The sequence below is a fragment of the Fukomys damarensis genome, unplaced genomic scaffold (genome assembly GCF_012274545.1).
Source record: "Fukomys damarensis isolate Sample0158 unplaced genomic scaffold, DMR_v1.0_HiC HiC_scaffold_9, whole genome shotgun sequence".
Classification (NCBI taxonomy): Eukaryota; Metazoa; Chordata; class Mammalia; order Rodentia; family Bathyergidae; genus Fukomys; species Fukomys damarensis.
The window spans coordinates 34,480,728-34,507,133 of record NW_022900921.1 but is presented as its reverse complement, the minus strand read 5'-3'; the positions used below and the strand labels follow the sequence as shown (position 1 = coordinate 34,507,133).

The window sequence follows — 26,406 nt, the reverse complement described above, 5'->3', positions numbered from 1 at the left end:
TTTTGGATCATGGCACTCAAATTAATTAGTCTTTATTTGTTTTTGGTATATTTTAAATAAATAATCATATGATATTTTATAATTGGAAAACTACAAATCTTTACAGTAGTTATAAAAATAGTACATTGTTTCCATTTTTTAACAAGTAATTATATTTCTACTCAATCTTCCTGTTAAGCATTCATAAGAGACATATATCATATATTACTTAATGATGGGGATATGTTCTGGGAAATGTACCAGTAGGCAATTTTACCATTGCGTTAACATTACAGAATGTACTCACGCTAAGGCAGATGGTGTTGCCTAATGCAGTACTAGGATACACAATATGTAGTAAGTATATGTGGTCTACCACTGACCAAAACATTGTTATGTGGCACATGATTAAATACTGATTTGCTAAAATAGTAGGTTCCAGTCCCTACTAACCCAACTTCTTTTTTTAAAAATAAAAAACTAGCATACTCTTTGGTAACATCACACTTCCTTTGTATATCCTAAGAAATAAAGTTATCTTCAATTAAATATACTTCAGGAATAATTATGTTCTTAGTTGAATTAGACCTTTTTGTCCTTTCTTTGATGCAGAATTCATTGAACTAGACTAACATAAAGAATACTGTTTATCATATTTTTGTATGGTTTAGATATATTCTTAAGAGTATACACTATCCCCTTTAAAAAAGGGAGCATTAAATGAGCTACATTAGAAAACGTCTATCATATTTAACTTTGAGTCTAGCAGGGGCAATAAAGTGAGATCCTGTCTTAAAAAAACAAAGAACAACAACAAAAGCAATGTTACATAAAGCTAGATAAAATGTCATTACATTACAAACATGCTTTACATATATTCTAACAATGAAAACTGGAGTTGTATTGAACATTTATTTGTATAACACTTGTAATACTTATGTTACACAGATATCTCATGTAAAAAATGTGAGTCAATTATATTAGCTTTATTTATTTAACTATAAGACATTTCTGAAATCAAATTCCTTCATGTCAAAAAAGTTGTGTTTCGGGAGCAATCCTCTTTCCAGTCCCCCTTCTCTTAGACAGAAACTTTCTTTCCCTCAATAAATTTTTCCTACTCTTAAAAAAAAAAAGTTATGTTTCAACCCCTGCCCTGTAAATAATAAAAAATAGACATTTCAGTTAATGGGAATCATATTACATTTACATATATTTTTGTATTATTTACATATATTCATATTATAAAATATACTATAAAATACACAAAATAAAAATACACATCAGTTCAAACCATTCTAAAATACAAAAATTTTATTGACTGAAATAAATTAACACATTCAGGGAAGAGAATGTAAAAGGTATGCAATTTGAAATTTTAAAGATGCCCATTTACTACTCATTACAATTGTTTTTATTCATAATCTGCATCTGTGTCTGATAACTGTGAAGTGAATCATTAATTTTCATTACAAAGTAAAGCACACAAAGTCTGCACTATTTTTAAGATCATTAAACTCAGAAAAATCAATGTAGAGAGAAAGGCTGACATTAGAATTAACTGATATAATACTACTACTTCTATTTTAAATTTCTTTCTTATATTATTTCTCAAGCAGAATATATTCATCAAAGGAAAAAAAATGCCATAATATATGTGACTGAATATGGCTATTTTCTTAATTTTACTAATGTAGGTACACATTATATCTTCTATATGTGGACCCTCCTTGAAACACACAGGGGTCATCAAACAGGTAAACAACAAAAAGTGAGGCAATAAAGATGACAGTAAAAATGATATACTATTCATTTTTGATTTCTTGAAAGCAAAAGTGTTCATAACAATTGCTACTGGCTCATAGAACTAGACAAAGTACTGTACATTAGAACCTAGTACTCTTAACATTGCTTTCCCTTGGTTATTATTTAAGAAGTGACAAGCCATATAATTTATAGAAAAAAAGTCATTGAATCTTCCAGAAAACACAGCCAGGCAATCTTTCTTCAATGCAAAATAATGGGGTGGCAGGAGTGTGATGGAGAAATCGTTCTTCAAAAACATCATGTAAGGGAATCCAGCTGTGCTTGTATAGTCTCTAGCTATGTACAGAGAAAGCAAAACAAAACAAAGTTGGTGATGGAAAAAAATTCCTATGATCTGCTGTTTATATGAAACATGCAAATAAAAAGGAAAGAATGGCACTGGTAACTATATCTATTAAATCTATTCACATAGGAATAAAATGGCACTTAGAGTATTTTTTATGTGAAGATGTTAGAATTTATGCTTGCCATTTTAGTTACACATTTGTAAAGCAAGACTTCTAAATACTATTTTAAGTATATCCAGCTGTTTCATTTTAAATTATTACTATACAATAAGATTTTACAATTGTGTGGGGGAGGGAGAATGAAATTTTCCTGAATTACAAAATCAGGATTTGGAAAGAAACATGAAAAATACTCAAAGATAAATTTTTAAACACCCAACATCTTCATTTACATATTTCCTTTTACCCTTGGGCCCAGAAATTAAAGTATTTTACATGATCTATATTTAAAATGACACTATGGCTAGATATCACACAATGTACCACTTAATATTTTATATTAAAGTAACAATTGCAATGCCTTAATTAAAACAATTTTCATTTTCTTCCTGATTTAGTTGTGCAGATTCTTTTCATCTTATCTATGCTTCCTGCAGTGATACATACAGTGCTTGTAAAAGATTTAAAGAACTTAATTCCATAATAGGGTATTTAGAAATAAAAATTTATAAAATGAAGGACACGTTAGGAAAATCCCAATATATCAGAAAATTATTTTAAATATACAGACCATGTTATAGAAATCAAACAACTCCTTGTGACTGAATTCCACAAGAACATTCTCCAGCTTCTACAAAGAAGAAAAATGAGGAAAAAAGAATTTAGTTAAATGCAATTTACACTGCCTCTTTCTCCATTAACCTCAGTATATGCCACAATATTATACCCTGAATAGTTAAAAAATTTTTTTTACCTACTCTACTCAACCCCACAATTCCTAAAACTCACAAATATACTTAATAACACTCCACTTTAGCAAAAGATTTCAACCCTACTGGGACCTCTGACCTTTGAGTTGATTCCACAAAGGTTAATAAAATATATGGCAGCAAGAAAACAACTTCATTATCTACCTTTTTCAAGACAGAGATAGTGGGGCCGGGGATTTGGCTCAATGGTTCCACTGCCTGCCTCACAAACTCAAGGACCCTAGTTCAATCCCCGGTACCAAAAAAATAAAAAAGATAGTGTATGATCATCTTTCTCAATGGTCCATCTGAAATCTAGTAAATACCATTACATAAAGATAGTGGACTGACTGAACTAATCCAGGCATTAGTCCTTCTGTTCAGCACAGATACTGCCTCTAAGCACTAATCTAACAGTTATGATCTTTAAATGCTGAGATTATATAGCCTCAGCAAAAGTTAATAATTAATGAACACAACGTTTTGAAAGCCAGAATTTAAGACACTCTCTTTGTTTCAACTCACATGTATTAGAGAAACTTTTGTGAGTGATAGGTGCTAAGTAACAGTACTGAGTATGTATGTATGATGATGTAGTTAAGTGTGACATTAAACTAAACCCAACCTAACTGAACCTAATCTGCTTTTGGTTGAGTCTGTAATCTGAGGAAACAATTCAAACCAGTTGCTAAAGATTGTCAAGAAGTGTTTATTTTATTCAAGGTCCCCTGAGGAAGTGAAAGTTAATGAAAACAATTCTAGGAACCTTTTACCTGCCCTGATCCCACTGTTGTGCTCACATGACATAAAATGGGCACTGTAAAGTAGCAGAAAATTGCTGTGAGGCATTACTTCATGTACGTAATTGTTTGTGGTCATTTCCAACATAATATTAATTCTAGCTCTTAGTTTCTACAGTCCCACTTCATTATCCGTTTTATAATGATTCCTGTTGACAAAGCCAACATTTTAAAACCAAGTCATCTGCAGCTAACTCCAGGAAAGTCAATTGGCTATGTTCAGAAATAGCATTTTCACCCTTATGAAGCCTAAAGCACACAGCATCAAAGTTCAGTCATTTTCTCTCACACATCCATATAAGTATATAAGCTTTAAAGAATGAAGTGTTCAAATATAAAGCCTCATCTTTTAGGAGTGATATAAAATTAAGAAGGTTACAAGCTATATTAGAAAAATGATTTGGTACATTAGAAAAATACACGATTGGCACATATTAAACCTCAGAAGTTTTAATCAGCATGATCTAGTAGTACTGTAAGTCCTCCCAACAGATAAAGGGGAATAAGAGAGGTTCAGGTTTACCTCTAAGTTCTGGGGGGCAAGGCAATTTCATTACACTCATCCATGCCAAAAATTAGTAGGGAATCAAATTATATGAACATTATGTGAACAACTGATTTATTAGAAGTTGCAGTCAAACCACATTCTTGTTTCCTACATTTTGCTTGTTCTATTTCAAGAGATATTTTCTAAAATGTTACACTGAGAAAAGAAAGGGAATGTAACTATGAAAACACATTTTTTATAATAGCTATAGTGACATCAACAAGATAGATTAGGAAGCTACAAGCTCTCCTTTCCATTAGACACCAAATTAGCAATATATGGAACAGAATAGATCTGTGAGAATGACAGTTATCAACTGTTAGCTCCTAGCAATCAAGTCATTATAAAGCCAAGAAGAGATTCCAATGAAAAGGAATAGCACATTTTGTAGTATGAAGTACCTATGTGTGCTCCTCCCTCTACATGGCATAGTGAGGCGATGAGGAAGAGAGGCTCTATACCAGGGTCTAATGGAGACCACCCTAAGTGAGCTATAAATTCATAAATTGGCTTTTCATATTAAAAGTCTGAGTCTGCCTATGAGCCAACAGTGGTTGCCTAAAGAGCCAGTAGTTGGTGTATGAGAGCAGAACAACTCCCCACCCCACTGGTTACAGCAGAGGTCTCAATGATCCGTGATGCTGTGGCGTCTTGGATGGCAAGACAATAGTGCAGCCAAGGGCAGCATAACTCATACAGAAAACTCCCATGGAGGCAAGTATCAATCCATGTGAAGAAACAAATTTTTCATTAACCAATGATCTGTTCCTACTAGAATATTTTGTTCCCTTCTTCCTAGGACCCTGCTTGAGCCAGTACTCTCCACCTCACTGTTCCCCGCACTGCCCCTTACCCTTTCTAGAGCTGCATGATCAATAAATAGTGGCAAGCTCCAGGAGATGATGTCTTAAACAAAGAGTTTGACCATCCTGGGCCCTCCATTTATGCATTAAGACCTTGTCTTGTCCTTTTCTAATCCATCCATCATACCCTTGGTCAGGTGACTGAGGGTTTGATCAGCCTCCAATAAGGGCACCTCCCTGAGCACAGAACAAAAGAATAAATCATGAGTTCAATGTTCTGACTTGGTTTGGGGCTGCACAAGAAACTCATTATTCTCTTGCTTGACCAGAGAACAATTTTGAAGGCACTGAAAACAGGTGAGCACTATATCAGAGCTGCAGTTCGTGGGCTAATTTCAGGGAAAGCAAGATATCATGAAAGGTTTGAGAGGCCTTAGGAGTCCCAGCTGGGTTGACTGGTAAGGCTCTTCTTTTACAGAAAGCCAGTATATAAAGACTGATAAAAGTGACCATTTATAAAAACACCCAAATCCCAGGAAAAATGACAAGGAGGACTTAAAGAAAAACAAGTCTCTCTTAGTCTTAATCAGTCCCCCCACCCATATCTCCCTGCTCTTCCCATAGCTGTAACTCCTTGTTCTGGTACAGACAAAATTAAAAACTATGTCCTGTAAACAAAGTTTATGGCACTCTGTTCTTATATGATTCATAAGACACTGTCTTCTTTCAAAGCAAAGTTATAAAACTGTCTGCTCTTGTCCTGTTCTGGTAAACTCACTAGCTATGTCACTAGAAAGACCACCCTCCTTTGACAGAATGTGTAAAAGTTGGAACTTCCTTTTGTTCACTGCTTGAACACAAAGTGCACTGAGTGGTGTATACACCATAAATAAATCCTCCTGACTCTCATTTGGTCTCTCCTGTCTCTTGGAATTCTGCAACATAATGAAAAGAAAACATGGCCTGATCAATGAACAAAATAACACTTCTGAAACTAACAAAACACAAAGCTATGACCGACTTGACAAAGAATTTAAAATAATCATCATAAAATGCTCAATGAGTTAAAAGAAAACACCTATATAATTAAACACAGGAAAATCATATATGAACAAAATGCAAATATCAATAAAGAGATCAAAACTTCAAAAAACATTCTAGACGTGAAAAACAGAATAGCTAACCTGAATGATTCATTAGAGAGATTTAACAATAGACTTCACTAGGCAGAATAAAGTATCAATGAACTTTCAATAACAAGTCATTTGAAATCATCAAGTCATAGGAACAAAAAGGAAAAGAAAAACGAAAAGCAAAGAAAGCCTAAGGGACTTAATGGGAAAATATCAAGTAGGCCAAAATGTGCATTATGAATATCACAGTAGGAAAAGAGAGAAAGAAAAGAACTAACAGCACAATAAAGGGGTATACAGCTTATTTGTAAGAGTAATGGCTGAAGACATCCCATATTTGTGGCCACAAATGAACATATAAATTTAAAAAGCTCAGGTATATCAACTAGGAAAATCTAAAGAGAACCACACCAAGACATAATCAAACTGTCTAAAAAAAATCGATTACAGAGTTTTAAAAATAACAAAGGCGATTCATCACAAAGGAGCATACACAAGATTAGCAGATTTCTCAGCAGAACTTTTGAAGATCAGCAAATCTATAGAAGGAGAGAATAGAAAATACAGTTTCAAGGCATAATTAGCTTGATATGGCTATGAAAATATAAGAAATGAGTCTGGAAAACTAAAAATAAATTTGCATAAGAGATATACATTTTAGAGTCACCGACATACTGATGATACTTACAATTATAAAAATATAGTACAGGAAAGAGGCTAATGCTAAGCCCTAAACAACTCCCAAAGGTATTCAACAAATGTTTAGCTTCACCTGGTTCATAAATGTTTTCTACATTTTGAAATGTACTGTGGATACTTATTACATTATAAAATACATCAGTAAGTTAGTATACAAACAATAAAAGTGACTGGCTTATTTCTAAATATACCTTCAATATTCCATTTTCCTCTAAAAACCCATTAAAGTCATAATTTTTTTTTTTTTTGTACCTGGGATTGAACTTGTGCCCCTGTGCTTGTGAGGCAGGTGGCAGAACCACTGAGCTAAATCCCCGGCCCCATAATATTGTTAACTAAACATACAGACTAGAAGATAGGTGACAAAGAAAAAGAAACAAAAATCCACTTAGGAAATTCACTACTTATATTGTCTAATCTAAACTCATACATGAATATCAAATCCAGACTTTGTGTATTTGATTTGAAAACACTGCAAAGTGAAAATAAAAGTACAAAGATTAATGTTCTGCCAATGTCTTAAGACAGACGTATTTGTTCATACACTTTTTCATTTTTAATTTGTAATCTTATCTACAAGTACCCGGATAATGTTGCACATACCCATTAGCAAAATTCCCATGGAAATAGAATTTAGTAAGGTCTACAAAAAGGTCTGACGTGATGAAAGCTGACACTAAAAATATCTTCTGCTTTTCCATTAGTTATGAATTAGGAGTACAAATATATTTTTCAAGAAGAGAAATGCACTAACTTTGTCACAAATTATCCAAGCAGAAATATCCGCTAAATAATACAGATATCAACTAGATAAGAAACCAAATTTGAATTGCTTAGCTTTTACATTGAAATTGGATCTCATAATTTGAAATAATACAATTATCCTTTCACTTAGAAAATCAGGAGGTAGAATATTCCAGTAAAAGAAATACTACTAATCTCTTGCCCAGGTTGAATCTAAAAATACTTTGCTAGGTACTTAAAGAGAAAGTTTTCATTTCAGTTGTAAAAATGATAGAACTTAATATTTGAAGTTCTACTGAATGGGCTTATTAAACATAAATAATGTGGTTCTATACATATATTATATTCTCAATAAATACATACAATTGTACATAACTGTAACTACATCCTAATATGTATTATTTTTGACTATTATTTTTTAAAAAATTAGAGCTATAATTTCAATTTTCGCCCAGACTGAATAAACTACAAAACTCTACCCACATATACAAGTGTTAGCCATTTCTGTCACCCACAACATTTAAACATTCAATAAACATTTAAATAATACCATGTTCTGTACAAAGTGCTCCTGATGGAAGGATGAATAAGCCAAGATAAGGAATATACTTTTGACCTTTCAAAGTAAGGTGCTTCTCTAAGTTGGCTGGTTGTCCTTTGCAACTAAGCTCCTAAATATGGAAAAAATTTCATGGGACTATACAGAAGGGATCCTTTTACCATCTGTCAGATCCATGAAATCATTCCTAACAACCAAGTGGGTAGTTAATGTCTGTTATTGTCAGCTCTGATTCAAAGTGTACCAGTTAAGTAGGTATAGGCAAAAGCATCCTAGGCAGACAGACAGGAACAAATCTCCACTTTTCTGTAAGGCAGCTGACTACAGCATTTCCCAAGACTGTTTTTAGTTCTATAACTCAAAGATGTTAAAAAGTATACCTGTGTAGGAAAGTTGAACTAGTAAACTGAGGTAGTTAGAACCATAAAATATTAGTAAGGAAGAACTTCAGCAATAATCTGGCTAAACCCTCTTTTTTTTTTTAATTGGGGAAAATGGTGCTTATAAAGGCAAAATAACACATAAAGAGGTGGGACTAGTTGTTGTTCTTTCCATTATACCATAGTGGCAATTTAAGATTATTGAAGCACTTTCATTTGCATATCAAGATAATTTAGAGGGAAAATATTCCTTTTCTCTTGTGAACTTTCATAATTACTTCCACTCAATAACTCACCCAACACAGAAAAACATAAAGGCTATGTTAAGGGTAAAAATTTTGATAAATATAGCTGATAAAGTATCAAGTTATCTTAATAAGAGGTATAATGTAAGGTTAAAGACTTCAATTTTTCAAAAATTTTCTGAAAAAATACAATCACATCTTTTTGTCTTGTTTATATCAATAAAACAAAAACACCAAAGAGCCACTGTGAAAATTTCACAAAAGTTAATATAGTATCATTAGTAAGTTTAAAATTCTAATTCCAAATAAATAGACAAAAACTTTTAGCCCAATGAAAATACTATACAATACTGAAACAGAGCAGGAAAAATGATCACTTCATAAGAATAGGGAGCTGATTTCTATTATTCCTTTATGGTCTCCTATTCCAAAATCTCTTCATTTAAATACTGCCCAGTCAAGCAGTTTCCAAAAACTAACAGGCATGGCCCTGCTTTATAAGAAGGCAATGGGCAAACTAGAAACTGAGCTTCTACAAAATTTAATAAAAGTTACAAAAAGTGTACCTGTGACAAATACACAGAATATAAACCACATGAGGCACTTTTTCCAAGGTTAAATCCACTGTTGGTAATAAACCCCAGACTCAATTTATTGGTGCAGAAATAAAGCACTCAGACACCAAGAAATCTTGACAAGGCAAATTTCTTCTGCAGAAGGACACGAGCACATCTCAGCAATGAGGTAACAGATGCAGAGAGAGGCAGCAATGGGCTCCTTTTATATCCTAATCTGTGAAAAGCAACTGACCTTCTCCCCATTGGCTGGTTCAAAGGTTCACAATCTAACCCTCAGGTGGCCTGAGGGGAGGGCCTGAAGGGCTGCTGGGCAGGGTTGCTTAAAGGGGGAATGGGAGGGTTGGTGCAGAAGCAGCTGAAAATCCTTTGCTGTGTTCTGGAGCAGAGATAGCTTGTAACTGCAACAACTGCAACCCTAGGAGGGCAGCCTAGGGTAAACTTGAGTTTAAAACGGAAGCATTCCTATTTATATCCTTTGATAGAAAAGACAGGGCCTCCACTTCTCACATCTACCAAATTATAATTTTCTTTTCAACCTTTGAACATTACAGTTTGGCAAAAATGTTTATCTACTCAAGAATATAAGAATATAAACAGCAAAAGCAAATTCAAAGCTTATAGCATGGCGTGACTCTTCTACAAGCTGGTCTTTAGTATCTTCTTAATGCACTGCATGTACTGGCAGTTCTGGAGTACTAGGACTGTAGGTTCAATATACTTACTGTCCCCCTGGGTCTTTGTTCATCCTGTTTGCCAGGAGCATTCCCAATTTTATGTGTGCAAACCCTGGCATGCACACACACATATATATTACCAGCTATTTCATTTAGCTAAATCTTTTAATATTCAGCTCAGTTGATATTGTATCATTTTTCTCTGAAGGAAAAAATATTATATATGGAGAATATCAGAATAAGTCTAAATGATGACAATGTTTTCCCAATTATGTACACTGCAGTAATTAACCCAAATTATGAAAATGGTTGTTATAGGTTTTATAACTCTTGTTTACTTAGAAAATACATGGGCTAAATAGTAATTAAACTCTAAGAATTGATTCTCCAGTAAGCTTGAAAAATGGCTTCTCATACTTAAAGACTGTCACCTTGAGCTGGTTAAAGCAAAAGATTTGGGGCTTTATATAGTATACACTGTACTTAACCCCAAAAAATAATAATTTTGGCTGCCAACAACAAATCATTTTTGGCAATAATTCTTTAATCGATACAAAAATTGTAGAATAGCTGCATGAAAAAAATATTTGCATTAAATGTTTAATCAGATATATTTGTTTTGGCTGTTAGGACATTTGACCTGGTATCTTTATATATCCTTTTCCTTCTGGCCAAAATACTGCTTTTCTCCTATGTAGACAAAAATCACCATTATTATTGTCTTTCTTTTAAAAATACAATGTGCTGCATGATCAGATCACAAACTTGAAGCCTATCAAAATGAATCTCCTATAGTATTCATTAATTTATTATATGTGTACTGATATGTCATTTTGATTTTCAGCTTTGGTACTGAAATGTCTGGCTATGGCTGCTGAATATAATCAACAAGATAAGTTTTGAATATGATTACAGAAAGGTCTTTAAACACTGGGAAATTATGGACAATGGCAGTTTAAAATGGGGCTTTTTCTATACTAAGTAAAATAGGTGATTCTTTATTTTTTGGAATTATAAGTATCTGATAACTAAACCATTTTTATTTGAAATAGTTGCATTATTTAACATCTGGAAACATGTTTTGGTATCTTAACTAAGGAATTCCGGGTATATTATAAATTCCAAATTGAAATCCTCTAGTCTCAAGGCAATGAGTCTGATATCCAAATTTGGGCTTCATTTCTTCATACCATCATTTTATTGATTTAAAGACAGAAATCTGTTATGCTGTGTGTGTACTTTCAAGGGCTGCTTTATATTTGGCACCCAGAATTAAATAACCTAATTTAATTATAGTATAAGAAAAAGGTAATTAAAAACACATACTGCTTTAATTTTTTCTAGTGTGTGCTGTCATGTTAGTCTTCAAGAAAAGAGGACCAATAATATGCACATAAATGAGTGTTAATTTAACAATTTAGTTACAATTTGCACTTCTTATCAGCTAATTGGAAGATCTGCTTCAGCAAAATAAAAAGGCAGTTTAACATTTGCTTTATGTTACATGTTGCACTGAGTTTATCATATAACGTGTAGGTGAAAATCCATTGTTACCTGTAGCATAAGAAATACTTGTTTTCATTATTTCTCAGCCTTCTGGCTAAGATCAAGTGTAGAAAACACCTATTTTACCCCCCAACACTTGTGAATCCAAATTGCTAAAGAAGGCAAGCACAGTTCTTAACTTGATAGAAGACAGGATTAATGTAAAGCAGTAAATATTTAGAGAAAAATTTAATCTATACTAGTGTTATTCCAAATTCATGACAAACAAGCTCATTTTCTCATTTGTATTAGATTCCTGCTAAATTAATCACCTGATTATGATCTGAAAAATCCTCTTAGAATTAAATGAACTAATGATGCATATTCTATAAACTAAATGAATTGTTACAGTTTTGGTCTAAATTGTCCCTCTAAAGTCTTGAGCTGGGTGTGGTAGTGCATGCCTGTAATCTCAGCACTCAGGAGGCTGAAGCAGGAGGATCACTGTGAGTTCGAGGCCAGCCTGGGCTACATAGTGAGTTCCAAGTCAGTCTCAACTACATAGTGAGACCCAGTCTCAAAAACCAAACAAACAACAACAACAACAAAAAATAGTCTCATGTATTCAGAGGCTGGGCTTTTAGAAAGTGATTGTATCATGGGGGACACTATACTCATCAGTGGATTATTTTCCTGCTGAGTTCATGGCTAAATGTATTGTTAGGAGGTGGGACCTACTTGGAGGTGGGTCACTGGGTTAGTGACCCAGGAGGATGTATTCTTGTCCCTGACCCTTTCTTTCTCTGCTTCCATAATGCCATGGGTTGAGCAGCTTTTTTCCATCAGGCCCTTCCACCATACTGTTTTTGCGTTGGGGTCAGCCAGTTATGGACTGAATCCATTGGAAACTGTTAGTGAAATGAACTTCTCCTAGTCTTAATTTCAAATGTTGGAAACAGGAAAGTAAGTAATACATCTTTAACAACTTGGTATACTTTTATAATCCTTAGCATATCAGGAGCTCATAGATAAGGTTTTTGTTTTATGTTTGAAATATAGTATATGACATACTACTGTGAATTCAACACAGAAACAGTAGATACTTAGGTCTGTCTTGTATTTGAGTAAAGAGAGTATGAGTTTTATTTTTAACTTAGTGAAAATATTATTGGAAAATTGAACTTGCTTTGTAACAGCTTTATGGAAATATTCATATATTACACAAGTGAGTCACTTAAACTTATAATTCAATAATTTTTAGTATATTCAAAAGATGTGCAATTATCACAATTAACTTTTGAATATTTTCATCATTTCAAAAAGAAATCCCATACTCTAGCTTCCATCTGCCAATCCTCCTATTCAGGCCCTAAAATCCACCTCTAGTGAAACACAACCAGTCCTACTTTGTCCTTATAGATTTGCCTATTCTGAAACATTATCAGTTTTTCATGTAATCTGATCTTTTGTAACTAGTTTGTTTTCAATGTTTATTCACCAAAGTTTATTCACATTGTAGTATGTATCAGTGTAACTTCTACTAAGCAAAAAATGTGCCCTAATTTAAGCAACCGAGTTTTTAAAGTCTGGTGTTAAAATTAAGAATTAAAAAAAAAAATCCTACACAAACATGCTTAAATGTGATCTATAATAAATATCGTTAACATACTTGTAGTTTGATTATCCTCTGACAACTAAATTATTTCTGTTGTATTTTTTATTTATTTAAAAATAGTCAAAGTAAATTCTTTCTTCTTCCTGGTAATTTCTTACTCTCCTGAAATGTTATATCCTCTGTGAAATCATGTCTGATTTCCTCCTCCCTCCTTGCCACCCCAGTTACTTGCTTTGGTGTTCTACAGCACCGCAAGGAGACTTTTGTTAGTACAATGTTGGACAATGGAGGCTTCAGAAACATATGTATGTTCTTTGAGGTCAAAGGTAGTACAAAATATGCGTGTATTTTAAATTGTCAATACCTAATAAAGAACATAAAAATAGTAGGTTTTCAATATACATTTCTGTCTTTCAAGGGAGGGGTGCTAGAGACTGAACCCAGGGACTCACCCATAGTAAATACACACTCCATCACTGAGCTACACTTCCAGCCTCTTCAACACATATTTGTAAGTGAAGAAAAGCATCTGTTAATTTTTATCTATAAGATAGTCTTAAGACTTTTTGATGATCATGCCTAAAATTTAATGTTTAATCAGTTCAAATGATGAAGCAAAAAACTCCATAAAGAATATAAAAGCTGAGGAATCGGAATCTGAAGCACAAAGACATTAGGTAACTTGACCAAACTCTCACAGCCAGTAATTCTGTGGCAGTTCCACAGTCCTAATCAGGTAGTGAGGCTCTAGGACATTATGGCCTTAAAAGAGTCTCTAATGTATTTAGATTTTAGATACACTATGGAGAACAATGAACATTCTAGACCAGATAGATTGATTTGAATCCAAAGTCACTGTACTTGTTTGCTTTATTTCCTTTAATTGTCAAACACTAATAATAATAAATATGCCATGAGATTTAGTGAAAATGCTAAAGTGTTTAGCATAACACATGTAATATAGTATATACTTATTAATGTGTAAACAACTAACAACAAATAAGGAACCAAACCTAGATCTTAAGTGCTGTGAAACTAAGGAAATTGATTTTTTTTTTTTTTTTTAGTATTAGCAGGTCTTAATCACTTTTAGCATTGACATTAGAAATTCTCAGTTGCTAGAAAAAGATTTGTATGCTATATATTTTCACGATATTATAAACTTTTCAAGGTGATAATCCTAGGAGAAATGAGGTACATAATATAGTTAATATCCTTTAATTTGTTTCATATATGAAATTATAAATTATCTTTAAGGTTAATCCTAATAGATGCTGTTATCATCATTACTAAAATGTTGCATTGCTTTTAATATAATACATGCAAATAATGTATTTTAAAAACTACCAAGGGATAAACTCAATTATATTACCAATCTACACTGAAAATGGCCTGTGTCACAGAATGAATACTTAAAAAAAAAAAAAAACCAAGATCAACGGAAAATAAGCTTTTATTATGTTTCTGTAAAACCAACCTGTAGAATTAATTTATTTTTCTTAGTACATGTTTGCAGCACATAACAATCACACTGATTCTGGTGTATCGGTACCCATACATAATATATCTTACTGGGGGGGGCAGTACTGGGGATCAAACTCAGGTTCTTGCTCTTGCGAGGCAGACTCCAGAGCCACTGAGCTAAATTCTCAGCCCATCTTAATTCTTTTTAGAATTTCTGATAATTAAATCATATCAAAAAGGCAGTCTTGGGCTGGGGACTTAGCTCAGTGATTCTGGCCCCTGCCTCACAAGCGCAAGGACCTAAGTTTGATCCCCAGTATAAGAAAAAAAGGCAGTCTTGTGTTATTTAAATGAAATTCAATTTATTTCTTTATTTTCCCTATAAAAGCCAGGATTCAATAAGAATAGGGGACACTTGTTACTCATAAGCACAGAGATTATATTAACACATACCCAAGTCAATCTGGCCATCAGCAGGATATGCCATAGGGACTTAGGGTCTAAGGTTCTATCTAAAACACCCATGTGAAGTATGACCTCTTTATTTCATTCAGTTATTCAACTTTCTGATTACGTATTTCCTTTAAATAATCTTGCAAATTAAATTCATTAGATATGTTCTGGTTCTTTGATCTATACAGAACATTATGCATTTCACAGATAACTGAAGATAATTTCATTTTTTAAAATACAGGGTATGATAAAAACTATGGCAAATGTTTTATTGCAGTAAAAGACGTTATTGCCTTTAATCCCCTTCAAATTATCTCCCCTAGCTCTGAACACATTTCTTCCATTGTTCTTGCATTAAGCATAGCTTTTGATCACATCTTGTATTTTATAAGAAATATGGCTAAGGTATGAGGAAATATAGCAGTGATGAAAATGTACACTATTTTTACTTTCCTTGAGCTTTAGAGTCCAACAGAAACAAATAAGTAGAAAGTACAAAATATTGCAAGTGCTACAATATACAAAATATGGGGCACAAAATAGATACCACACACACAGTGGACAATGAATAAAGGACTTCTAGTAGAAGTGATATCTAATTTGAGACATGAAATATAAATTATTAGAGCAGAGCAAGGTATGGGGATTTACTAGTAGCAAAAGAGAACATAAAAGGAAGAAGCAGATGATGGGAATTATGAGTGCAAATTAGTATATGGTGATTTTGAAGTACCTTTGAACAATCACCTGAAAAAGACTGGCTAGCCATTTAATATACAAACTCAGTATTCAGGTTAGCAACCTGGACTATAGATTAATATGCAAAGGTACTTAGGGTTGGTGGAAGAGTCAGCAATTCATGATAAATACAAGTATTGCCCAAGAAGAATATGTGGAGAAAAATAAAAAAATAAATCCCCAAGGCACACTAATAATTGAGGAAGTGCCTTGAGAGGTAGAATGAAACTTCAAGTGCTATCATGGACTCTAAAGAGAAAGGGAATTTTAGGAAGAAATGTAATTATGGTATCAACAACTCCAAAGAGGCCAACTGAGACAAGGACTGAAAGCTTTTATTTCAGATTCAATGAGTAATTTTGGTGTAGTGGTGGTTCTTATTTACATGAAGAAGATGCCAAAGATTTGGATCAGAAACTTATAAGCAGTTGTTTTATTTTTGCTTATCATATGTTATTTTGCCTTGAATGACTCAAGCCATAACAAAGCTTCAAAATTTGGTTTAATGTTTTGAATCTTTTAACAATTAGAGGCTAATCTGACTCTCTAGTCATTAATATTAATGGGTTTTGTGACCTAATCAAGCTAATAAAACAAACTTTAAAATAAACTTAATAATTACTGTAAAATAGAAATTTTTATAGAATTGTTACTGTGATAGAACATAAACGTTTAAATAAAGGTTCTACTCTGGATGGGAAAAAAATGACAGACTGGTGACAGCATTTCTACAACGTAACACTTTTTGATATGAGGTAACATAGCTGCTTCACAATCATAGATTAATGGAATAGGGAAGTAAGACAGATTTTTCTGAGATGGTTAGAATACAGTGTAGAAACAGGTTAAATCTTCCATTTAACTCTGGGGTGTTTACAAGTGAATTTTTACTTTCAAGTCAGATATGGGGTTAACATATGTAAAACTGAGAGGTTGGAGGGATTTATACAAACAGTTGTGAAAGACTATTTATCTGTATCAATGAAGTTAAAAAAAAGTCAGATTTGTAAAAATAAAACACTTGTACATATGTTTGAGAGGTCCTTTAAATACACAATCAAGGACAGTTTCAGCAGTACTATCAGAACTGTAAGAAAAATCCTGACTTGGATAGAGTGAAAAAGTCAGTATGCAGAATATTATTCTATAGGCAGAGAAGAGATACAGTTGGTTTCACTTTCTACACATTGGTTCATATTAAAATTGTAGCTGCTAGCTATTTTTAGATGTAATTTTTTGAACATATAGACTAGCTATAATGCAAAATTATGTTACTGTTTTGGAAAGAGTAAAAAATGTCTATAATAAGTCTATGAAATTCATATTAGTGGTGACCAAATACAGAGATTAAGCCATAGCATTAATATAAATATAAAAATATTTGTACTACTTTTTTCAATGAAAAAACAAAATGAAATGCCACCTACTCTGAATATGGAAAGTATCTGAGACTTTTAGCACATGAACTTGTTCGCATTACCCTACATGACTATATGCCATTTACATAGTATGGGCTTCCTTTAAAAACTCAGTCAGTGTTTCAGATTAAAGGAACTAACAATATTTTGTATTCGGATTGATCCTTTTTTCAGTGTATCAAAGTTCTAAATGTTAAATTGAAACTATGAAATCACTCACCACAAGGTATGAGGAAATAGTTTAAGACATTGGTATAGGCAGTGTTTTTAAGAAAGGACTCCAAAGGGGTAGGCAACAGAGGTAAAAACAATTAAGTAGGATTATACACAAGTAAGAAGCTTCTGCATGGCAAAGAAAATAACTGAGAAATTTAGGAGACAGTCTATAGAATGGGAAAATATTTGCAAACTATTCATCTGACAATGTACCCTATATAAAGATGTAAAAATATTAATATCAGTAAAAAAAAATGGCACCAAATTCAGTCTTTAGTTCTAAAAAAATATTGTGTCAATGATAAAATGCAGGCATTATAATATCTTTTCACAGTATTAGGAAATAGGAAATTTAAAAATTATGAATAAAGTAAAAACATGTATATCACCTATAAATCTTTTGGTCTAACTGTGAACTCTATAGTTTTAATCTAGAGAGCACAGAACTCTTTACATTTAAATCAAAGGCCACAGAAAGAAATGTGCCCATAATGCTATGCATAGAACTGCTACTCTGTTGAAAACTATAGTAATTGTAGAAAAACTACTCAGTGTTATTCTAGCAAGGTTAGTAAAACTTTAAAAGGAAATAGATTAAATGAAATAAATTGGACATATGTGTGTAAATATTGCATTGTTTCTCTGGTGTGAGAAACTGAAAGTGTAAATAAGGACCAAAATGTATAACAGATATTGTGAAATACAAAGATACTGTTCAAAATAATGCTGAGTGTCAGATACTTTGTTAATAATTAAAATGTTTTGTGCAAAAAAAAAAAGTACATTCTTCTTAGGAGAACAGTTGAGATAGATTAGCAATTAAAAATATATTCAAGATCACGATACACTGTACTTACCATTGTTACTCTCTAATTATTTTCTTAGGAAATTTTATTTTCTTCATAGGTTTTAATATTTTCTTAATTAATATCTACTTGTATTACATTAAAATAAAAATTAAAAAATTAAAGAAAAAATTTGTTACATTAAAGATTTTCAGATTTAGTATCTCCCTGGGTATATCTTCAATTTGCACCCATCTTTTCTGTTCAATAAGCAGTTTTAGAGATAATCAACTTCCTTCTAATCAAAATGACTAGTATTGGCAAATGAAATAGTACTGAGAAATGTACAGTGCTTCATCACAGTAGTTTTCTCTGTAGGCTAGATTTAATATGTTTTGAATAAAGTTGCATTTTAAAAACAAAAGTAACAAATTTCCACAGATTACTGATGTCTGTAACATAGGAATTGGTTTTTCTAGAAGATTCTTAAAAAAAATGAAATTAATTTTTGTAAGTTTTTACAAGGTAGTACAAAAGCAATCTGACTGACTTGTTAATAATTTCCAACTTTCACAAGGAGAACATGTTGTTTCATAACTTCTTCATGTTTTGGAATATTTTATGACAAACATATAAAGCTTATTCCATAAATAAACTGCAACTATATAAATGAAAAATACTTTTATTCCCTTCTAAACTTTGTTTAAAAATGTAATTATGAAAAATATGACAAATCCCCGCCTAGAATCTCATTTTAAATTGCATTCATTTTTCCAAAAACATATTTAATTAAAATGTGGTTGAAAAAATTCTTTGTCTATTTAAGCACACAGTCATTTGCTTGTGATTAACTATTGCTTTGCATGACCACAAATGTAACACTTGACTTTCTTTTCACTGAATCTTACCTAGAGAAAAAGAGTGATAATCCCCATTAAAATAAATACACGTGTATTTCTTTCACATTGGTAAGTTAAAATTTACCAATCAAAATGTTGACATGACGTGATATTTTTAAAAATAATATATTTACTCAATAAAATGTGTCAATACCTGCTAGTTTAAAGTGCCTCCCTTCCCCAGCAACTAACTCCTATTCCAGGTTTACAGCTAGCTAACTTCCTTATTCTATCCCTCACTTCATTCCCCAGCCCAAGCTCCACCTGCCCCCTACCCTAGGCTTAAAAGCTCTTGTGCTGCCTCTTCCGGGCAGACTTAAATTTCTACTTCAGACTCCTACATGCTGCTATACTTACTGTACTAATATATCTTTGTGCTTCTTATACTAATGTTTCTTTTTTTTTTCTTTTCTTTTTTTGTTTTTTGGTACCAGAGACTGAACTCTGGTCCTTGCGCTTGAAAGGCAGGCCACCGAACCGCTGAGCTAAATCCCCAGCCTCTTATACTAATGTTGAAAAAGTGAATCACCTTCTTAAATAGAGCCTTATGGCAGACATCCCTGTCCAGTAGTAGCGGGCTATGAGTGGCACATGCTTGTTGCTTTCCGTAATTTGGCTATATCATTTTATATCAGGAGTCAGACCGAAGCTCTACATGACTCAAATGGGCATATCAGACGGCAGACTGGGTGAGTATAGTCTCTCTCCTGATGGTTGCGAGGGAAACCTAGGTAGGTGCTGGTCTGTGAAGTAGCAGGCCTCTGCTGAGTTATGTGCAGTTGAGGTCAGTGTGACCCCAATTAAAATGCTTTCCCCTGAATTATGGCTTCTTACTGATCTGATGGGTTGCTTGCTAGCTGCACTGGGTCTCAGTACCTGTTCTATCCAAGCAAGACAAGCAGAGCTTACTCTCTTACAGTACTGACACCATGTAGTGGACTGACTAATGGTCAACTTGTAACACCTAGCTGAACTGAGTCAGCGTGGTCTGGGTGTGGAGGATCCACCTGAAGATTGTTACCAACAGCCATAAAAAGAGAACTGGGGAGGAAGATCTTGGCCTGTTGATTTTCAAAAAATAACCTTATAAGTTATGTGTCCTGTATTTAATGTATTCTTCACCCAATCCCGCTGACTACCACATGCCACCATGCCAGGTGTTCAGCAGTATTTCACTAGATGCCTTCAAAGCATACTCTGCTCCCTATTCCTTCCTACAGTTGTAGTAAAAAATACTGGATGTGCGTGGGGGCCTTTGTCTTTTCTTGGGGGGTCTTTGTCTAGGGCAGCACTGATCAGGTGACAAGACCCAGATTCTCTCTAAGTCTCATTTCCTGTCTTTATTCTTTAATTAGCCTTGTGCTGTTATGGCTAACAGAAGATCAGGACCCACTACAGGGGTTCTGGTAAAGTCCCCTTTCCCCATTCGCTATAGAGCCTAACCAAGTTTTCCCTCCAGGTCCACTTAGACTGGACTAAACTCCTAACCCCTTTTAAACTCAGGTCACTTGCCTATAAACCTCTTACGCTCAGCCCCTTTGAGATTCTGTACAGAAGGTCCTCACTGCCTTCGCATTCCCTATCTCCCATTCAGACCTACCCTTGTCTCATTCAAATTTCTTGCTTAACAACCTTAAGCATTTTATTTGGAACTATGCTAACTCCAACCTCTCCAAACCTTCCAGCAGCCTGGCCACCCTACTCCTCTGTCTCTAAAAACTGGAGACTGGGTATATTTAAAGCCTCCAATCCCTATCAGGGATTAAAACCAAAATGGTTTTAAGGACAGGGCCCTTCCAAGTAATCCTGACTACTCCAATGGTAGCAAAATTAAAAGGTCATTCTTCTTGGTCCACTTCTCCTCTCTACAAAAGGCTCCCCTTTTCCAGTGCAGAAAAACAATTCATATTCCTAAAGATCACCAAGCTGCCTCCTGTAACTAAAGAGATTCAAAATTCAGCTGTACAGCCCCGTAAGTTTCTCTTCATAATTCTCTCCATTTTTAGACCATCCTAATAGAAGAATTCCCTATCATTTGCCCTCTTCCTCCCCAGACACCATAATCAAAGACTTATGGCTACAGGTCTTCAGACTTCTCCCTGAACAAATAACCACCTTTACATCCCGGGTTTTCCTGGTTTGATACTTTCTCAGTATCACTCATTCTCTTAACCCTTAACACCATAACAGAGATCCTTTCTAAATACTTTAATTAGACACTCTCTCACACTGCTAAAATCACCCAAACCTTTAGTGGAATCATCCGACCACCCTGCTAGATCTGCCTCCATGTTCCACAGATAGCAGACTCAGCGATCCCTGCTCCCCTTGAAACATGGATAAACACTCCTGCAGGGCTACACTTCAACGAGACTGCCAGTCCTAGGAGCATAGCCCTAGCTGAAGGAGCTGACATCAGACTCCCAGGGGCTCTAAAGGGTATCAGACAGGACGTAGAGGCTCACCCACTGCCACAGTGGGCCATAATTGATCTCTTCCAAAATGAACACAAGCTAGTCCAACCTGCTCCTCTAGGCATTTCACAAACCAAAGATCACTTTACCCCAGTCACCTCTATAGTCCTTTCCCTCTGTAAGCTATTATCTATCTCCTACTACCTTCTGATCACAACTTTAACTAACTTTACAGGTACCTGGGTACACCCTCCAGGGGAGTCTATACGCTACTAAATCTGAGTATGCCAAAACAGGAGAAAGGACCCCCTGAAAGACACTTCCTAGCCCATGGAAGTGTACAAGAACGCAAATGTCTCAATATGCCTGACAGCAGAGTCTTCCTAAACCAAAAATTCACCCCTCTTAGTTAAAGAGGGTCCTGCAGTATTATAACCAGCCTCACTACTTTCCCCCTTGACAGCTGCAATCTTTAGTTTGTCCTTCCATGTATGTCAAGGCAGTCTGACATTTACTTCCTAACTCACTCTCAGACCTCCTCCTGTCCTGATTTAATCTCATGGGATGCCTTTCCCTAGAGATGGGCACCTTCTGGGTATGCAGAAGGAAGGCAAATATTTGCTTATCTACCATTTGGACTGGAATCTGCATATTAGGCCTCTCCAGGGCACAACACACCATACAGCTAGTTCCCTTAATGGCCACTGGAACTTTAATAATCATCAGAACTATAATGGGGATCAGGGCTATAGGAGTCTGTTTCAGAGTTCACCGAGCTGTCAAAAGAACTCGCTGGGAGACTCAAGTTTCCAGCCAACAGGGACTTGCAAGATCAAGTAGATTCCCTGGCTACAGTTGTCCCCAAAACTACAGAGACCTTGATCTCCTGACAGCTTCACAGAGTGGTAAATGTGCTCTAGTCCAAGAAGAATGCTGCTTTTACACCAACAAATCTGGTCTCATCAGAGATGGGTAAAATGCTTTTGTGAACAGGCTTCCAAACTCTTTAAAGGCTCTTCCAATGATCTGTTTCCCCTTCCTCTTCACTGGCTCTTATCTCTACTGCCTTCCCCTAATGCTTATTTCTCTTTTCCTTGTTTTTCTTCCCTGTATAATTAATCTATTCCAAAGATTTTTTTAAAGGAACAAATTATGGCCATCTTTCAGGTAACTACTGGAAAAATACCTCCCCACAGGTATAAGAATCATATTCATATCAGAACTCTTTTTAGAAATAAGAGAAGGCAACAGAATATTTTAATTCTAATATAAAGTTATTTAAACATAAGAACTGATGTCAAATTCATTAGCATGTAAAAGAGATTAAGTATACAGATTCTTTCCTTGGAGTACACTATACAGGAGCAGTCCATTTCTAAGAATCTTCAAAATTTCTATTGCTAATATTCCAATTAAAACTGACCTGAATATACCACAATATTCTTCCTTTGTGTAAGTTTGATATCATATATTTCTTTCCCAGAAATTATTCTAATAAAGAATCGGTATTTACAGAAAAGGAACTTGCAGGGCCAAACTAACATCATGATTTTACTGAGCTTTCCAGTTACTATGTATTAACAAGATGCCAACTGTCTTTGTATTCATTAAGAGCAAACCAAATTAGGGCTGGGGATTTAGCTCAGTGGTACTGCACCTGCCTCATAAGCACAAAGTCATGAGTTTGATCCCCTGTACCCTCCCAAAAAGTAAAATAAAATAAGCCAAATCAAAGTTGTTCTCTCTCTCTCTCTCTTTTATTCTTGGTAGCATTAAGCATGAACTTAGGACCTTTGCACTGAGCTACATCCATAGCCTGTTTTGTTTTTTGTTCTGAGACGGGATCTTGCTAAGTGTTCAGGTGGGAGTCAAGCTTGTGATCCTCTTGCCTCAGCCTTATACTGTATTGGGATTCCAGGCATGTGCCACCACACCAGCTCAAAGCTGGTTTTTCTTATTGCTGTGTTTAAATAGCCTCCTATACATTTTTCTTTCATAAATTTCAGATGAAAATATATATTTCTCTGGCATGGAACATATGGAATTTGACAATACATAAGTTTAAAAATTCCGTTAGCAGAAAAAAAATCCATCTTTCTACAGAGTTGACAACAAGCTATATATTTAACATGTCTGTGAAGGTAAGACCTAGAGGATTTGTTGATATCTTATTTCAAATGTTAAAATGAGTCAGAAGAAAACTACCCATTTTTTTAAAGCATAAATCCAAGGACAATTAAGACTTTTTAGATCTTTATAACCTATAGAATGAATAGGAAATAATAATTTCTATAGCATCCAAAGTATAAAAACACCAAAGTCTATAACAGATTAAAATAAATACCCAAACTATAACTCAGCATAATCAAATCCACTGATCTTTAGGAACAGAAAAATATTTTTCATATCCTCAATAAACTGAAAATGAGTAGAAGTTGGGAACATTACCATTTGAAGTTTCAACTACTCTATAAGATCAATCTCATTACAAGATGTAAGATCGCTATGGACTTTACAATAGAATGGTTAACTTTCACTACATTTTAGATTATTTTCTTCTGGTCACACATCCATCTGGAAGCTAGGTGACAGCATTTTAATAAATATGGACTTGCCACTCAAAATAGTTTTCAAATGCTTTTGGAAATTTTATAGAATGTAATTCAGTCATGTATATTTGGGCTAATTTATTTAGCTGAGAATGAATAACTCAGTAAGTATATCCATGAAAATGTAAGGAAATGAGAAAAATTAAGAGTGGGTCTAACTTCAATATTTCTGAACACTATTATTAAATTCACATTACTAATTATTTTAAAAACAAGAAATTCAGGGCCAGGGATTTAGCTCAGTGGTGCCACTGCTTGCCTTGCAAGCGCAAGGTTCTGAGCTCAATTCCTGGTATCAAAAAACCTCCCCCAAACCAAAAAAACAAATACAAACAAACAAACCAACCCCCAGAGCACAACCAAAGAAGAAATTTATCTCAATGAATAAATATTTCTCAATGTTTTAGTTTAATAAAGCATTCTGCATCTCTTACAAGCAAAAAAGATATAACCCGTTGAATGTGGTGGTGCACACCTGTAATCCCAGCACTCGGAGGCTGAGGCAGTAGGATCGCTGTGAGTTCAAGACCAGTCTGGGCTACATAATGAGTTCCAGGTCAGTCTCTACACAGTAAGACCCTGTCTCAACAAAACAAAACAAAACAAAACAAGACAACAACAAAAATACAACCCAAGAGAGTACACTGATATGAATTTGCCATTAGCATACATGTATACCATTAAATGTCAGTGTTAACTGGGTAACTATTAAATTCAAACTAAGATTATGAAAAGTAAAGATTACATAATTATTTCTAAATCATATCCCATCAATATATTAGCAAATGAAAATATCTTCAGAGGAAAATGTAGTTTCTCACATTTCTAAGGTTGGACTACTAAAAGTGAACAACTGTTGAAAATAGACTCTGTTTCAATTTGTTAAAAAATATGTGCAATGAGAAACAAATAATGAACAATAAAACCGATAAAAACAACAAAAATTATGTATTTTTAATGAGGGCTTCAGGAACAATGGGAAAGCATAATAATAATGAAAATAGGTTTCATTTGTCTTATCTACTTGGTAGCATTAACTAGAAGCTCTGTGTACATACATATCCTTGGACACTGCCAAATTTTACTTTAGGAAGGAACTTTGGTGAGCAGATAGGCAGACAGCTGTCAGCCTTCAAGGCCCCTATTGCCTTCACATTCCCTGTCTCCCATTCAGACCATCCCTTGTCTCTTTCAAATTTCTTACTTAACAGCCTTAGGCATCTTATTTGGAACTATGCTAACTCCAACCTCTCCAAACATAGGCTTAGTTGTGGAGTGCCAATACATACAACAGAAACATCACCTCTTCACACATGGGCATTTCCTTTCTTCTGAGATCAGACTGGTAAGGCAGTCAATTTCCTACTTTCAGACACAAACCTTTAATTCATTCTTCTGTTTTAGCCTGTATATTTTCCCTGCTCTTCTTCAGACTTGCAGGCTCAGTCCAGTTATGCTCCAGGGTGAAACAGGTGGATTAGGCCCCTCTTTGTAGTCTGTTCATAATTTGTTTCATTAGTCAACTCATTCCTAATTTTCCTTTTACCAGTAATTCCCTGGAAACTCACAAGTACTAGTGACTTTCTGATTTTCTTTGCTGCATACATCTATTCCTTATACTTTTTTTAACCTTCTATACAGAACATCACAAAAATTTATTGAAAAATAAAACAAATACACAAAACTACTAAAGTTAATAAGTAAATTTATCAAGGTAGCAGGATACAATAAACTGACATTAATCAAGCAGCATAATGTCAGAAAAATGGAGATGTAGAAAATGGACATAGAATGCAAAGTTCAAAAACTGACCCATGCAACACCAACTGATTTTTTAACAAATCTGCCAAGGTGTTTCAATACATTAAGAACAATCTTTCCAACAAATGTTTCTGGGACAATTGGACTTTTATACTGAAAAACAAAACATTAAAAACCTTGACACTTGTTTCATACCACATAGAAAAGTGAACTAAAGTGGTTGAATAATTTAATACAGATTAAAATACCAATAGTTATAAAGTACAGCATCCAAAATTATGTAGCTCATAATGACAAAAAAGTAAAATATCCAAAGGATTCTAAAAGATATTTCATGAAAGGGAATAAGATTGGATTAAAATAATACAAAGTATAGTCTCTGGCAT

At 34.1% G+C, this 26,406-nt stretch overlaps 1 protein-coding gene across 4 annotated transcripts in view; it reads right to left on the bottom strand.

Annotated features, from left to right (window-relative positions):
- Nucleotides 1–1,266: 1,266 nt before the first annotated feature.
- Commd10 (COMM domain containing 10) overlaps nucleotides 1,267–26,406 on the bottom strand; it is a 146,137-nt gene continuing 120,997 nt past the window's right edge. For all 4 annotated transcript variants that reach the window (XM_033761679.1, XM_033761678.1, XM_019206074.2 and 1 more), the window contains 2 exons: nucleotides 2,824–2,883; nucleotides 1,267–2,082 (listed from right to left, as the gene is read on the bottom strand). In XM_033761679.1, coding sequence (XP_033617570.1) covers nucleotides 2,044–2,082; nucleotides 2,824–2,883 — 99 coding nt within the window. In that variant the 3' untranslated portion in view covers nucleotides 1,267–2,043. The remainder of the gene's footprint in view (nucleotides 2,083–2,823; nucleotides 2,884–26,406) is intronic.